General features: G+C 37.9%; 1 protein-coding gene across 6 annotated transcripts in view; it reads right to left on the bottom strand.

The window, feature by feature from the left end:
* Positions 1–15,838, bottom strand: part of LOC116477078 (tubulin-specific chaperone cofactor E-like protein) — a 171,086-nt gene that overhangs the window by 93,116 nt on the left and 62,132 nt on the right. For 5 of the 6 annotated variants that reach the window (XM_058446324.1, XM_032167732.3, XM_032167731.3 and 2 more), the window contains one exon: positions 1,382–6,698. The exons of the other annotated variant lie outside the window; for it this stretch is intronic. In XM_058446324.1, the coding sequence (XP_058302307.1) occupies positions 6,380–6,698 (319 nt within the window). In that variant the 3' untranslated portion in view covers positions 1,382–6,379. Of the gene's footprint in view, positions 1–1,381; positions 6,699–15,838 lie in introns of those variants that run through there. 6 annotated transcript variants of the gene reach the window in all.

The following is a 15,838-nucleotide window of genomic DNA, read 5'->3' as shown; positions in this document are numbered from 1 at the left end:
AACTGCAGTGACAGGGGTTTTAGGCCATTTTCCTATCCTCCCTCTTGTAAGTTTCCTCTCAGATAGAGAGGCCCACCAGAGCCCTAGAGGAGCTGCCGTTGATCATGGATGGAAAATTGGATCTACACATTGCATGGAGTGGACCGTGGCAGACACTAAGATGCACAACTCCGATCCACCCTCAGAAAAGAGATGATTTCCAGCTACAAGGTGTATGGTTAGCCGACAGCTTCCAACTGTTGGCTCCTTTAACATCTCTATCAGTGTTCAAGCTGAGATTATGTTCTTGCAGCATTCCCAAATCCATGATTGTGAAAAGCATTGGTAAAGGGCCCTGGCCATTTCTGGCCAAGGCAGGACTTATCTAATGGAAAATCTCTGCTCCAGAGCATCCTATTGGGCTGACTGATTTAGGTCTGTAGCATAGTCTGATGGTCCATCCTGCTCAACTCTACTTCTTCCCCTGTTCCTTCACAGGTGTTACTCCCCAACAAACTTTCTGCACTCCCAACTCTACCTTAGCATCTGCTTCCTGGACAACAGAATCTGTGACATTGGTGTCTTTGATAAATTTACAAGCCCTCTACAACTGTTTTGCTTCATTGTACCATGGAGTCCAGATAGTTCTGTAATGCTTCTACCACTTATCCACTGATTGAATAATGTCTAACCTCCTAGATCTAGCTCATTAAGGTGATTACACCTAAGGCTATACTTACATTCTCCCTGAAAATGGTAACGTTGTCCATAACAGGATTCTCAAAATGTATGAGGTAATGGAAAAATGAAATTTAAATTTGAAGCAAACAAAATTTTAACACAACCAAGACAGTTCCTATTGTCCTAGTTCTATTCCCTAACAATGGAATAAGCTTAAATGTATCAAATGTTTCAGAAAACATTTTTCTCTTTAGTCTGTATTATTTGATGTCGGCTTCCCCTAGTCTTATTGTTATTTATTTAACACCTTAATTGTATTATTTAGGTGACTAACAAAGCATTCAAGAATGAAAAGTCAGAATGATCTGATGAAATGAAATTGCATTGTCTTTTTTTTTTAGACAGATCTAGATCTTGCAGACCATAATAGAAAAGCTGTCTCCTCTATTTTTAAAGTAATATTTATATTCTTTACAAGGCTCTCTCTAGAATTTTAAGGAGGAACAGTAGCGTGACTGCCTCATCCTTTCCAATAACAAAACCTTTGATAGCAGCTCCTGGAACATTAAATTATTGTTTTTCCTCAATAAACGCCCATTTTAAGTTCACTTGGAACATTATGCCTCCTTGATAAAAGTCTGAGTTGGAACTGAGTGATCTCTCTCACCTTTGGCTAGCTGCTGAAACCAGTTTAGGGCTCTAGAATGTCCCGGGGTTAAAAAATAAATCATCAGTCTTTTTGGGTCACATTACTTGTTCATTTATTATTGTGAGTAACACCCATCCTGTGTCCAATATGGCATTTCAGAGAAGGGAGGGCAACAGATATGTCCCAACCACAATTTCACAATTCTGGAAAACAGAGGGCAAATTCCAGTCTGGATCTAGAGCTTTCAGCCACATCAGTGATTCTGTTACAGAGCCAATCAATTTAGTAAATGGATATTGAGGACATCTCATTTTAGTTTTTCAGTGAAGACTAACAATAAAGGTGTGTGCTGGGGAACTTTAGCAGTCAGCACTACAGTACAGCTGTCAGTGCATGGGTTCTGCAACCACACTGCTTGGGTTTGCATCCTGGTCTTGTCATTTACCAGCCATGTGACTTTTGGTATTACTTAACCTATCTGTGCATCAACTTCCTCACTAGTAAGAAAATGGAGATAAGAGTGTCGACCTCGTAGGGTTGTTGTAAAGACCAAACAGGAACTTCTTTTCCAGAGAAGAACTGAAAGAGAAATGTGACTTCAAAAGTCAACCTTCTTGTTTTAAATGCATTCTAGTAACTAGAGACAGTCACAGCATTTTCCAGTCCAATAGTTTTTGGATGTCTTGATACATGTCTACTTTGCAGGAACTCAGAGAAGCTCATACTAAATAGTAATTAAATAAAATGTAGCACAGAGGCTTAAATTACAATTCTTTGAAATTTGAATAGCAGGCAGAAATAATCTTAAACAGGTTATGATACTTATGTATTTCTGAGGCATTGAAAGAGAAGTGAATGGACTCTGTCTCTTAAATACAGAAATAAAGTACAGTCCTCAGACTTTAATCCTTGGTGCAAGGTTAATTCATAATGGCTTACCAAGAAATTACTGATAAGCAAGCAGGGTTCAAATGTACAAAATTCTAATACTTATAAAAAACTATTTTTCTAAGGAAAAAAGCAGCCCCTGAATAAGAACTGGCAAATTTTAATTTCAACAAATGAGATTTTTCAATCTTACTCATAAAAGGTGATGCCAAATATCTCGAGAGGGTTTATCCTCAAAGGATAAAAAGGAGTATAAAGAGCATGTCAGAAGTATAAGATTTGGCTAACAGTAAAGCAATAACACGTTTCTTATGAATCTTTGTTTTCTAGTTTTCAACTCTGGCAAAATTCCTATTAAATTTGTCAAAATGGTCAGACTTTTACTAGTTTGGGCCAATCCTCCAGAGAACTCAACCACAGAACCAATGAACATTTTTAGCTAAATAAAAATAAACATATACCTTGACCCCACACTCCAGAAAAAAAATCAGAACACAAAGAGAAAATGGACTTGAATTTTAATTTTTTTAAAGATTATCTCTATATATATTAATAAAAAGTGCAAATAGACCTTCATGTTTAAATTATATTCTAAATAAAATATATATATATATATATATATATTTCCATTAACTGCGGGAGACAACTGGCAAGTAAAGAGCCTGAGAGAGTCCAGTCCCTCTCCACCACTACAATGGACATATATTTCAAGGAAGCACCTATGAAAAATAGTAGAGTGTTCACAACACATCTGGTAACACAGATAGCTTCTGGGTGTTCTTGAGAGCAGTTTGTTTGCATTTTCAATCTGACATAAAATGAAGGGAACAATCAAATTCATAAACAGAAATGACATTACTTAGAACAATCTAGTATTCTGTATTCATGTTTTACATGCCCTAGAGCCTAGCATTTTCATGTGGCAAGCTACACTCACATGTGTGCTAAGCTGCGCACCTCAAATGGTGATCAGCTCTTAGTGCAAGTGCTCTCTGCTCCTACCACTGCTGGTTGAGTAACATAGCTGGAACATCTGGTTAGAACTGAATTTTCCTTTCTTCAAAAATAAGCAAAATTTTTAAAAACAACACTGTAGCATTCAGCCCTGTTATACCTAGCTCAAGTTATATTTTGGCCTTAATATTAACTAAGAAGTCTTAATAACAAGGGGCTTATACTATCTGCTGCTTTCTTACGTATTTATGGCAATGCTGGCAAAAGGCTGCAAAAACTTAATAATAAAAAAAATATGTGACTCTGGATTTTTTCCATTAAAGCAATCTAGGATATTTCAACAATTCAAATTCAAAAATTGATTTCTACTGTGGCTTCAGCAGCCATTCACCCACATGTAGAAAGGATCCCTTGGTTTTGATTTGGTTTTCTCTATTACTCTTTTCCTTTTTCGTAACTAGAAATAATTTCCATTTTAGAAAAGGTATGTTCTATACATTGTGCCTGTAGCAACATATCAGTAGTACTGGCTATGACAGCATTTTGCCTCATAATGTCAATACTATGCTCTCATTGAATCTGGACAAAGTCAATATTAAAATACAGATAAGCTGCAGACAATCAATTAGGTATAACATGTAAACTCAAAGGTCCATGGTCTCTTCTCTCCTTCTTTTAGTTCTGTTATAAAAATAATTTTGGTTACAAGTGTCTACACAGCACCGATTTTATTTCAAAAGCAGCATCTTTACTCAGCCACTCAAATGAATCTGTAAGTACACATGCTCAAATAGCTTTTTTCATTAACTTCTGTTCTGTAACTCTAAAAGACCAGTAATTGTATTACATTTTTCTCTTAATCAAAAATTATTCGGCAATTATTAAAACCATCAATTATAACGCCCTAAAAATACCCACATCCGCTGAATTAAATGAGAAGCTTCCTTTACATGCAATTGTATAATAAAAGAATTATGTCCGCAGTTGATAAACACTGTTCTGTAATAACAGAAGAAACAGGTCTCTAATAGTAAAAAAGCATTTCATAAAACTTTGCCATATATAAAATATCTTATTAATTGTGACCATTCCACTTATGATTAAAGCATAACATAAGTGTTCGTTCTGCCTTCTGCTGTGGGACAGTCCAGGGTCACACAACTTCAAAAAATAAGAACACATCTGTTTCCCAGGCTGACAAAAGCAAAGGGCTCAATTACACTTTTTCTCTCTCAAACTCGTCTGCACTCATGCGTACATACACAAAGCACCTACAGTTTCAATCTTCATGACACTGTTGCCATACTTTTTTCCTACTTCCAAAAATCTGTCAGGAAAATGTGTTTGCAAAATAATTATTCTTGTCTATACCCAGCCTGGATCTCCATTGCTCATTTTTATGATTTTGAAAGATAAAGTCTGCAGCAGAAGGAGAATAGGCCTTATCTGTCTTTCTCAAACCCTTTGGTTTCCACCTTTAATGTTACACTGAATGTAGATTTGACTCAGTAGGCCTGGGTCAAAGGCTTTACAGATAGCAAACCTGAAGTGCATTAAGAGAATAAACATCTGCCACACGGCACAGGAAAATTTAAAAGGTAGCATTAATAAATACAACTCCTCATACATGAAGAATTTACAAGTCACCTAAAAATTTCATAAAAAAATTAAATTTGTAGGAGGGGTAGAATTATGTAACAAAGGTCAAAAGTCAAATGCAATCAGATAATAATTGCATTCTTTGAAAAATACTTCACTTACACACTTTCTGCCCCAGTTATGCTAAGTATTTCTCAAGTCTCCCATCTGTAAATATGGTAGACCTAGAAAGATACACATTAAAGAAAGGGATTACATCTGATTAACAAAGGAATAGAAGAACAAACAAAAAGATTTCCGAGCAGGTAAGAAACTAGCTTTTACAGAAAAGTGCTTTAAATGTGCTTCTGCAAAAAATATGACTTGGAGGCAATTGTGAACTTTCGACACTTATACTTTACTCATAGATTGGTCAGTTATACTTCTATGAGGCAACTAAATTGAAATGTAAAACAAGAGAATTGTTCAATTATGACATCACAAAGTCCCAGGGAAAACCTGGGAATAAAAGCTCCCTTTGATTTATGTTTCCCACTTTTAATGCAAAGTGCAAGAGCAAGGGCTTCCAATGGATGACACAGGTGGGAAAGTCATAAGCTCTTCCCCCACATTCCCCAACTTCATTCCTCACACACACCACAGATAGTTTATGAGCTGATTCTCACCTCTCCTGGTGCACGTATCCAGGACTCTATTGAATTATTTATGAAGTCAGGCCTCAATTCCCAATAGTTTAAAGTAATGAAAAAGAAAGATATGAGAAAATACATTCGATAAGCAAAAATAAAAGAACTCTGGAATCTGACATATTTCATGTTATGAAAGTAATGGCTGACATAATGTACAAGGGACATTAAAAGTGAGTTAGTAACATACAAAGAGATCAGACTGTTCTGCCGGTACTTCCACAATAACTGCAAGTTTTCCTGGAGTTTTCATTCTACATCTACTCTTCTTCGAGGTTCTAACAGAGTTATAGCTTCTTACTGCGTACCTGAGATTAGAATCAGGTTGAAAAATGCTTAAAACACTTTCAATTATTTCAAAAGGGAGAAATGAGAACAAAAAAATCACCCAGGTTGAGAAATAAGAATTATGAACAGAACAAAACTATTAGGTAAACCACACATCAAAATGAAAAAAAATGGAACTGAACCTAAAAAGCCAAGGAGGGAGGGCAGCGGAAGGAAGAACTGGGAGAGAGAAGTTCTGGCCCTTCCTGTGAAGATTCCTTGTCACCCTGTTTAAATTCTCTATGAGACCCTTCTAGGGGGCTACACTGTTCATGTTATCTTCACAAGTACACCCAACAGCAATGATAACCAAGTGGCAGGCAAATCCCAGTGAACACAGTAAGAAGTCGGTGTTTCTTTGTCATCTTTCCTCAGAGAGGGCACATACACTGGAAATGTGGCCAATTCCACTGGCTGAGCCAAATCAATCTGTGGTAGAAAATACCAAAAATGGCTCCCTACACTCTCCAGGGGGGAAAATATACAAAACCCCTCCCAAACCTAAACAGAACAAAACAAAACAAAAACAACCTTCTCCCTCCTAAAGAAAACCGCATTAAAAACAAATGCCCTGCAACAAGTCTTTATGTGTATGTTTTCACAAGGCTGGTAGAGGTTATTTTGTTTTGGATTCCACATAAATTTTATCTCCATCCCTAATGCCAAAGGAATGCAATGCCCGAGAGCTGTACTTCATTTCCTCTGGGCCAAAGGGTGCTTCATGGTCAAAATAGTAGAGAAGCATGTTGCTTGTGGGTAATTGTACTAGAGTTTTTAACTGTTTCTTTAGTTCCGCAACTGTTTGGTCCAGACGAATGCTCATTTCTTCCACCTGATCGTTAAAGTGGACTTCTACTTTTGCACTGCTCTGGGGTCTTAGGTCCACTTCTGCCAAAGGCTCCAACTTCCCATATTTTGTGATCAGTTCATGATACCTAGAAGGATTAAAAACAACAACACTGTCAGCTTAAACTACTAGCACATGTACTGTGGACTTCTTCCCAACTACAGATAAACAATATTACTAGGCTCAACATCTTTAAAAAATCTTATTCTATCACATGACTCCTATGGATTCTGTGATCTAATATGAGTGCCCTAGGGAGGCCACAGTAAAACTGGGGAATCATTTTTCCTGAAGATGGTCACTATGCCTACTGTTAATCGATTACTACGTAAGAACAGGCTTAGGAAAAAAATGGAACCTAGAAAAGTAGACACTATAAAGACAATAGAAGTCCAGTCTCTCTGTAGAACTTGCTTTCTTGGGTGTCATCATCAAGAAGGGCAGGCATCTAGGCATGTACCCCTTGGGAAGAGATGGAAAGACGGAAGGAGACTAGCAGTTTCTGAGGCCTGGAGAAGCCATAACTTATAAACAAAAACATGTAGTTCTTTGTTACCAATTAACCAAGCTCTTTCAGAGATGCCTTGTTTGAATGTTCCAATCTAATTTCAGGTGTAATACATACAATTTATGGAAGAATTAAGAATACATTCTTGGAAAAAAGTGGTAAGTAAGGGATACATGTTTGTTGATCAAGGAAGGAATACAAAGCAAAAGACACCAAGAGGAAAGTGAATTACAGAGATGAGAATAGGGCCCACAAAAGTCATGTTTCCCATAGAGAAAATCTTGTCTGCACTGCCAGCCCTGGAGGATCTAGATCTGATTTTATCAAGGACACTTACAAGTTTCCTACATACCAGAAAGTGAAAAAATGTTGGAAAAAAAATATTAGTTTTATTTTATTTTATTTCTTTTCTTTAATTTTATTTTATTATTATACTTTAGGTTTTAGGGTACATGTGCACAATGTGCAGGTTTGTTACATATGTATCCATGTGCCATGTTGGTGTGCTGCACCAATTAACTTGTCATTTAGCATTAGGTATATCTCCTAATGCTGTCCCTCCCCGCTCCCCCCAACCCACAACAGTCCCCAGAGCGTGATGTTCCCCTTCCTGTGTCCATGAGTTCTCACTGTTCAATTCTCACCTATGAGTGAGAACAGGCGGTGTCTGGTTTTTTGTCCTTGCGATAGTTTACTGAGAATGATGTTTTCCAGTTTCATCCACGTCCCTACAAAGGACATGAACTCATCATTTTTTATGGCTGCATAGCATTCCATGGGGTATATGTGCCACATTTTCTTAATCCAGTCTATCGTTGTTGGACATTTGGGTTGGTTCCAAGTCTTTGCTATTGTGAATAGTGCCGCAATAAACATACGTGTGCATGTGTCTTTATAGCAGCATGATTTATAGTCCTTTGGGTATATCCCAGTAATGGGATGGCTGGGTCAAATAGTATTTCTAGTTTAGATCCCTGAGGAATCGCCACACTGACTTCCACAATGGTTGAACTAGTTTACAGTCCCACCAACAGTATAAAAGTGTTCCTATTTCTCCACATCCTCTCCAGCACCTGTTGTTTCCTGACTTTTGAATGATGGCCATTCTAACGGGTATCTCATTGTGGTTTTGATTTGCATTTCTCTGATAGCCAGTGATGATGAGCATTTTTTCATGTGTTTTTTGGCTGCATAAATGTCTTCTTTTGAGAAGTGGCTGTTCATGTCCTTCGCCCACTTTTTTATGGGGTTGTTTTTTTCTTGTAAATTTGTTTGAGTTCATTGTAGATTCTGGATATTAGCCCTTTGTCAGATGAGTAGGTTGCAAAAATTTTCTCCCATTCTGTAGGTTGCCTGTTCACTCTGATGGTAGTTTCTTTTGCTGTGCAGAAGCTCTTTAGTTTAATTAGATCCCATTTGTCAATTTTGGCTTTTGTTGCCATTGCTTTTGGTGTTTTAGACATGAAGTCCTTGCCCATACCTATGTCCTGAATGATATTGCCTAGGTTTTCTTCTAGGGTTTTTATGGTTTTAGGTCTAACATGTAAGTCTTTAATCCAGAATTAATTTTTGTATAAGGTGTAAGGAAGGGATCCAGTTTCAGCTTTCTACATATGGCTAGCCAGTTTTCCCAGCACCACTTATTAAATAGGGAATCCTTTCCCCATTGCTTGTTTTTGTCAGGTTTGTCAAAGATCAGATAGTTGTAGATATGTGGCATTATTTCTGAGGGTTCTGTTCTGTTCCATTGATCTATGTCTCTGTTGTGGTACCAGTACCACGCTGTTTTGGTTACTGTAGCCTTGTAGTATAGTTTGAAGTCAGGTAGCATGATGCCTCCAGCTTTGTTCTTTTGGCTTAGGAATGACTTGGTGATGTGGGCTCTTTTTTGGTTCCATATGAACTTTCAAGTAGTTTTTTCCAATTCTGTGAAGAAAGTCATTGGTAGCTTGATGGGGATGGCATTGAATCTATAAATTACCTTGGGCAGCATGGCCATTTTCACAATATTGATTTTTCCAACCCATTAGCATGGAATGTTCTTCCATTTGTTTGTATCCTCTTTGATTTCATTGAGCAGTGGTTTGTAGTTCTCCTTGAAGAGGTCCTTCACATCCCTTGTAGGTTGGATTCCTAGGTATTTTATTCTCTTTGAAGCAATTTTGAATGGGAGTTCACTCATGATTTGGCTCTCTGTTTGTCTGTGATTGGTGTACAAGAATGCTTGTGATTTTTGTACATTGATTTTGTATCCTGAGACTTTGCTGAAGTTGCTTCTCAGCTTAAGGAGATTTGGGGCTGAGACAGTGGGGTTTTCTAGATATACAATCATGTCATCTGCAAACAGGGACAATTTGACTTCCTCTTTTCCTAATTGAATACCCTTTATTTCCTTCTCCTGCCTCACTGCCCTGGCCAGAACTTCCAGCACTATGTTGAATAGGAGTGGTTAGAGAGGGCATCCCTGTCTTGTGCCAGTTTTCAAAGGGAATGCTTCCAGTTTTTGCCCATTCAGTATGATATTGGCTGTGGGTTTGTCATAGATAGCTCTTATTATTTTGAGATACGTCCCATCAATACCTAATTTATTGAGAGTTTTTAACATGAAGCGTTGTTGAATTTTGTCAAAGGCCTTTCCTGCATCTATTGAGATAATCATGTGGTTTTTGTCTTTGGTTCTGTTTATATGCTGGATTACATTTATTGATTTGCGTATGTTGAACCAGCCTTGCACCCCAGGGATGAAGCCCACTTGATCATGGCGTATAAGCTTTTTGATGTGCTGCTGGATTCGGTTTGCCAGTATTTTATTGAGGATTTCTGCATCAATGTTCATCAAGGATATTGGTCTGAAATTCTCTTTTTTGGTTATGTCTCTGCCAGGCTTTGGTATCAGGACGATGCTGGCCTCACAAAATGTGTTAGGGAGGATTCCCTCTTTTTCTATTGATTGGAATAGTTTCAGAAGGAATGGTACCAGTTCCTCCTTGTACCTCTGGTAGAATTCGGCTGTGAATCCATCTGGTCCTGGACTCTTTTTGATTGGTAAGCTATTGATTATTGCCACAATTTCAGAGCCTGTTATTGGTCTATTCAGAGATTCAACTTCTTCCCGGTTTAGTCTTGGGAAAAATATTAGTTTTATTAAAACCAAGATACAATGAAGTCACCTTAATTAAGGATCAGAATACAAGTCACAGAAAATTATCCCCCTACTTCCTCCACACCACTTTCAGCTTTAACTCAGTTAAAATCAGTGTCATAATAAGGTTTGTGGATGCATTAAACATACAGTAAGACCACTGTGGCCAGATGTGGTGGCTCACACCTGGAATCCTAGCATCTTGGGAAGCCCAAGGGGAAGAATCACTTGAGCCCAGGAGTTTGACCAGCATGGACAACATAGCAAGACCCCATCTCTTAAAAGAAAAAAGAAAAAAAAAGATTGCTGTGCTTAGAGGTGGAAGCAATCATTTCCAATAAGTGGAATAACAGGGAATGGTAAAAATAGCCTCTGGCTCTGTCTTCAGGGTCTTGACTCCATTTTATAATTAGCTGTGTGACTTGGCAACTCACTGTCTTTTTGGATCTCAATTTCCTCATTGTAAAATTAGGAATAATTTCTGCCCTTCCTACTGTATAAGACAGTCATAAGAACTAAATAAAATAACAAATGAGTAAACACTTTGTAAATTCTATGTTCATAAATAAATAAAATATTTACATTATATTACTGCTGCTCTGAGGCTTACTTTAAAGCACACACAACCACTAAAAAATGTAAGATTGCCAGGCACGGTGGCTCATGCCTGTAATCCCAGCACTTTGGGAGGCCAAGGTGGGCAGATCACGAGGTCAGAAGTTCAAGGCCAGCCTGGTCAACATGGTGAAACCCTGTCTCTACTAAAAATACAAAAAATTAGCCAGGTGTGGTGGTGCGTGCCTGTAGTCCCAGCTACTCAGGAGGCTGAGGCAGAAGAATCGCTTGAACCCGGGAGGTGGAGGTTGCAGTGAGCCGAGATTGTGCCACTGTACTCTAGCCTGGGTGACAGAGTGAGACTCTGTCTTAGAAAAATAATAATATTACATATATATATATATATATATGATTGAAATCTACTTAGGTGGGACTTCAGGATGTCAGGATTTTAGCAAAGGCAAACAAAACAAAACAAAGCAAAACAAACAAACAAACAAACACAAAGCTGCCAGGACTTGAAATTTTCCAAGGCTCTAAACTGAAAAGGTAAGATGATTCAAAGTCTAGGGGTATCTTTTCCCCACCCCATATCCTAGTATATGCCTTTAAATAACTGAAACTAGGTTATGAAAATTTAACAAAATCTCAGAAAAGACAGCAGAACCCAGTGGTCAAATAAGAACTGAACCCAACTCTAGAGATGTTTTACCTTCAGACTATAGAAAAGTAAAATTGTAATAACCCAGCTCTCAAATTTTGCCTAGGAGTAACAAAAGAAACAATGTCAAAGTGGACAAAGAGAATTTACTCATACCACATTTCAACAAAGAGATGACATGAAGAGAAGTGACCACTTCAAGCACAAGCAAGATGATGAGACACAAAATGGCAACTGAGCACATATCACAGCAAAAAGAATAAAGGAAAGGAACACATAATAAGTAAAAGACAGAAGCAGAACTCAATTTGAGAGAAAACACAACTGAAGAAAAAGAAAACACTCCACAAAACTCCAAAGTCTAGAAATCAGTAAGTACTTGAATATAAAAACCAGCGCTCAAAGACAAATGATAAACTGCAGAATGAGATGAAAATGGAGACTGCAGAGCTAAAGAAACAAACTGAGGAGCAAAACACCACTACCACAGACCCAAATAAATGAATTAGAAAGAATGGCCCAAAAATATTATACCTAACCTAGTGCTTTGGTTTGAATGTGCTCCCCCTCACCAAGCTCATGTGCTGGAAACTTAATACCCAGTGCAACAGTGCTGACAGGGAGCACCTTTTAGAGGCGACTAGGTCACAAGGGCTCTGCCTTCATGAATAGATTAATGCTGTTATAGAGGGAGTCTGCTAGTTATCCTGGTAAAAAGTGAGTTCAGCCCTCTCTTGCTCTCTTGTCCTTCCTCCTTCCATCGTGGGATGATACAGTAGAAAAGCCACAGCCAGATGCTGGCACCCCGATATTGGACTTTCTAGCCTGCAGAACTGAGAAATAAATGTATTTTCTTTATAAATTACCAAGTCTGTGGTATTGTTATAGCAACACAAAATGAACTAAGGCACCGAGTTTTTTTTCAGAAATAAATTTAACAAGCAGATATTCTAAAATGAGAAATAACTTAAGAAATACAGCACCATGAGTCCTTCTGGTAAAAAACAAAAACAAAAACAAAATCTCACTACTCAACAATGAGACTAAAGAACTAGGGATAAGCCCTGAATCTATTTAAATATAAAACTAAAGCATAGTAACAACTGTATACTCCTAGACTCATTTATACTTGACATTATAGCCAATTGAATTAATCTCAACCATAAACATATTTGTATGCAAAATTATGACCTACATTCAGAAATTAGCCTACCTTCCATAAATGGGCAAGTACATCTAAAAATTAAATGACCTATAAATTCAGACACTCTGAATTCTCAGTTTTCTCAAAATCAACAGGTTAAAAAATAATTGCCACTCCCCAACTGTGTTCTCTTCTAGTCTTTTGTATCTCAGTAAGTGGCACTGGAAACTACCTAATTATCCTAGCCACAAAGTGAACAGTCATTATTATTTCTTTCTCTTCTATCTCTTCTCCACTTCTCTCATTCAATCAATTACCACATCCCACTCATTATCTTCCTACGTATCCCATGAATCTATCTGCATTTCTCTTGTTCACCCACCTTACAAATTCAGGCCACTATAATTAATAACCTAGATTGCTACAATTTTTTGTGGCTGCAAAACTAGATGAGCTTTCTCAGTATCTGTTTCAACCTCCTCCTGGTAGGCCTTCCTGTACTACCAAGACTGAAAAGCTGAAAAATACATTTCCCACACTCTCTTGCCAATGAGATTTAGCTTCTATTAATCACAGCCCTGGAGAGAGGCAGTAGATCTAGTAGATATAGTGTGGAAACAGTTTGGGTAGAGGCTTCCAAATGACTAGATCACACAGTTCAAGCAGTCTGTTTCTAGAGTCAAGGACCCCAGCAGCAGCTTGCTGATCTCCAGATCACAGCTAAAGTGGTGTGATCAGCACCAGGGACAGCAGCTTGCTAATTTTCCCTTTCCCTGATTCCTTACAAAGGTGAGCAGTGTCCTTGGTGGGCCAGTTCCATGGTACTACTCTAGAGTCAATCCTAGAGAGGAGGCCTAAGTCTGCTCCTCCAGCCCTTCCACAGATTTTGCAAGCACTTTATTCACTGCATGAAATACCTTTCTTCTTAAAATAGCCGATGGCTTTCCATGACCTCAGGGTGGCTTCTTCTTAAAATAGCTAATGGCTTTCCATGACCTCAGGGTGGCCCCAAGACAATCCTTGTCTTTATGATAGCCACAGGGTTTGTTATAAAGCACAGATTGTATCACATCACTCCTCTACTTAAAATCACGTAATACCCATCAAAATAAAGTCCTAACTCTTCAACATGATTGTGGTAGGCAGAATTTTGGCTCCCATTTCTGGGTAGGCCTAATCTAATCATATGAGCCTTCAAAAACAAGAGTTTTTCCAACTAGTAGCAAAAGAGGAAGTCAGAGAGAGTCAAAGCACCAGAGTCAAAGCACCAGACCCTGACACACCATTGCTGGTTTGAAGATGGCACACATGAAAAGCATAAGAAAGAAGAGAATTCTGCCACCATTCTGACTGTATCTGCAAAGAGATTCTCCTCCAGAGCCTCTGATATAGAAAACAGCTCTGCGGACACATTGATTCTGGCCTTGTGAGACCCTAAGTAGAGAACCCAGCTGAGTCATACTGTGCCCAGACTTCTGTCCCACAGGACTGTGAAATACTAAGTAGGTATTGCTTTAAGCCATTAAGTTTACAGTAATGTGTTACAGCAGCAATAGAAAACGAATACGATAAGCATAAAAAGCCCTCCATGATCTGGTTCCTTCATAACTTTCCAACCTTATTTCGTGTCATCACCATCACCATTTTCTGCACCTTCCTTTCCACCTGTTTAAATCTTAAAATCAATGTTTATTTATTAATTTATAGGTAAGGCCAGCAGACTTTTATAGATGGGTTAGGCTTTGGATGTGGGCTCTGAGAAATATTCTATTAAATACAAAAGAAGAAAGAGTACTAGAGTTGTGATTTACTATATATACATATATATATGTTCCCTGAAAAGTTACATAAATAAAAATCATGGTTTCAGGATCATCTGTTTCTTCCCAATTTTCTTATTTTCCACTTATCTTTAAGCAGGAAAAATTAGTAAATATAAGAAATCATGATTTTACAAAATATCCAGTAAATTTGAGAAAGCAATTCTCTCATAGTCTTTCAGCTTATATATTTTATTCATTATCCAAAAGTCCATCCAAACTGAACTATACTGCATGCATTGCATACCTGAGCTTTTCTTAGCATTAGTTCCAATGTCTTCCTGAAGTATACTCTGAAGAGGTAGATGGTTTCTGCTGACTAAGCATTCTCTGAAATTAATGATTTTGATTTATATTCTACCAATCAGTATCTTCATCTGACCATTAACAAGTATTTAATATTCATAAGCCCCACTTCTGAAGTGGGCAAAGTGTTATAAACCTACTTTGGAAAATATTACCGATAAGGATGTATTACAATCATCAAATGCTAAAATGTAAAGTATGCCGTATTTGTGTTCAGAAGTTCTCTGGTCCATTCCACCATGACCTTCTAACAGAAAATGGCCAATCACAAGTAAAACAAAATTTACTACAAACAGCATAAAGGCCAGCATAACCACGTGGGCAACTGAGAGTGATAAATGGAAACCAAATGCTAGCTGCAACCTTGTGAAGAATACCACCCACAAGCAAACTGGTGTGTTTTTTCCCCCTTCTTATTAAATAAAAACACCCACTGAGAGAAAAGCTTCTTTCAACCTTAGGGGTTTTTGAATCATAAGCAGTTAGAAATCAGGCTACCAGCAGAGTGGGGTTGAAGGTGATACTAACAAAGAGGGGAACAGAGAATGAAGCCATCTGTGGTGGAACCAGGCCAGCTCTACTCCCAGTGCAAATAAGCAAGCCTTCATACACTCAGGTCCTGGTCCATGGCACACCTGTCTAATGTTACATAAGAGCAGATTTTAGTAGCACGGTGGTCATTTTTAGGAGAGGTATGCCTGTTTCTCCATCTTGCCAATCCTCACTCTTGATTCCCAAGACCTGGGGGCATTTCCTCAATCACAATTCAGTCATATATGACTCCAGAATAGGAAGATGTGGTACACTATTTGAAAAAGACTTCAGGTTCCTGCCATATGTCTTAGTCTGTGTTTCTATTTACTATAAAACCTAAAACAAACATTAATTTTTTCTCCGGTTTGGTTAGCCTTATAAACGATCCTAACTAAATAAAACAAACAGTACATATTTTACATAATTTTTAGGAAATTGTAAAATGAAACTTTGTCTAGAATCAGGGACTTTCCAATGGCAGAAGGCATTCAGATTTGGACATCAAATCTCCAAATTCACAATCTTTAGGAGTATCCTAGAGAAAAATAAGGGGATTTA

Source organism: Hylobates moloch, unplaced genomic scaffold (genome assembly GCF_009828535.3).
Source record: "Hylobates moloch isolate HMO894 unplaced genomic scaffold, HMol_V3 SCAFFOLD_11, whole genome shotgun sequence".
Taxonomy (NCBI): domain Eukaryota; kingdom Metazoa; phylum Chordata; class Mammalia; order Primates; family Hylobatidae; genus Hylobates; species Hylobates moloch.
The sequence above is the reverse complement of the archived record's forward strand: the minus strand, read 5'-3'. Positions and strand labels throughout refer to the sequence as shown.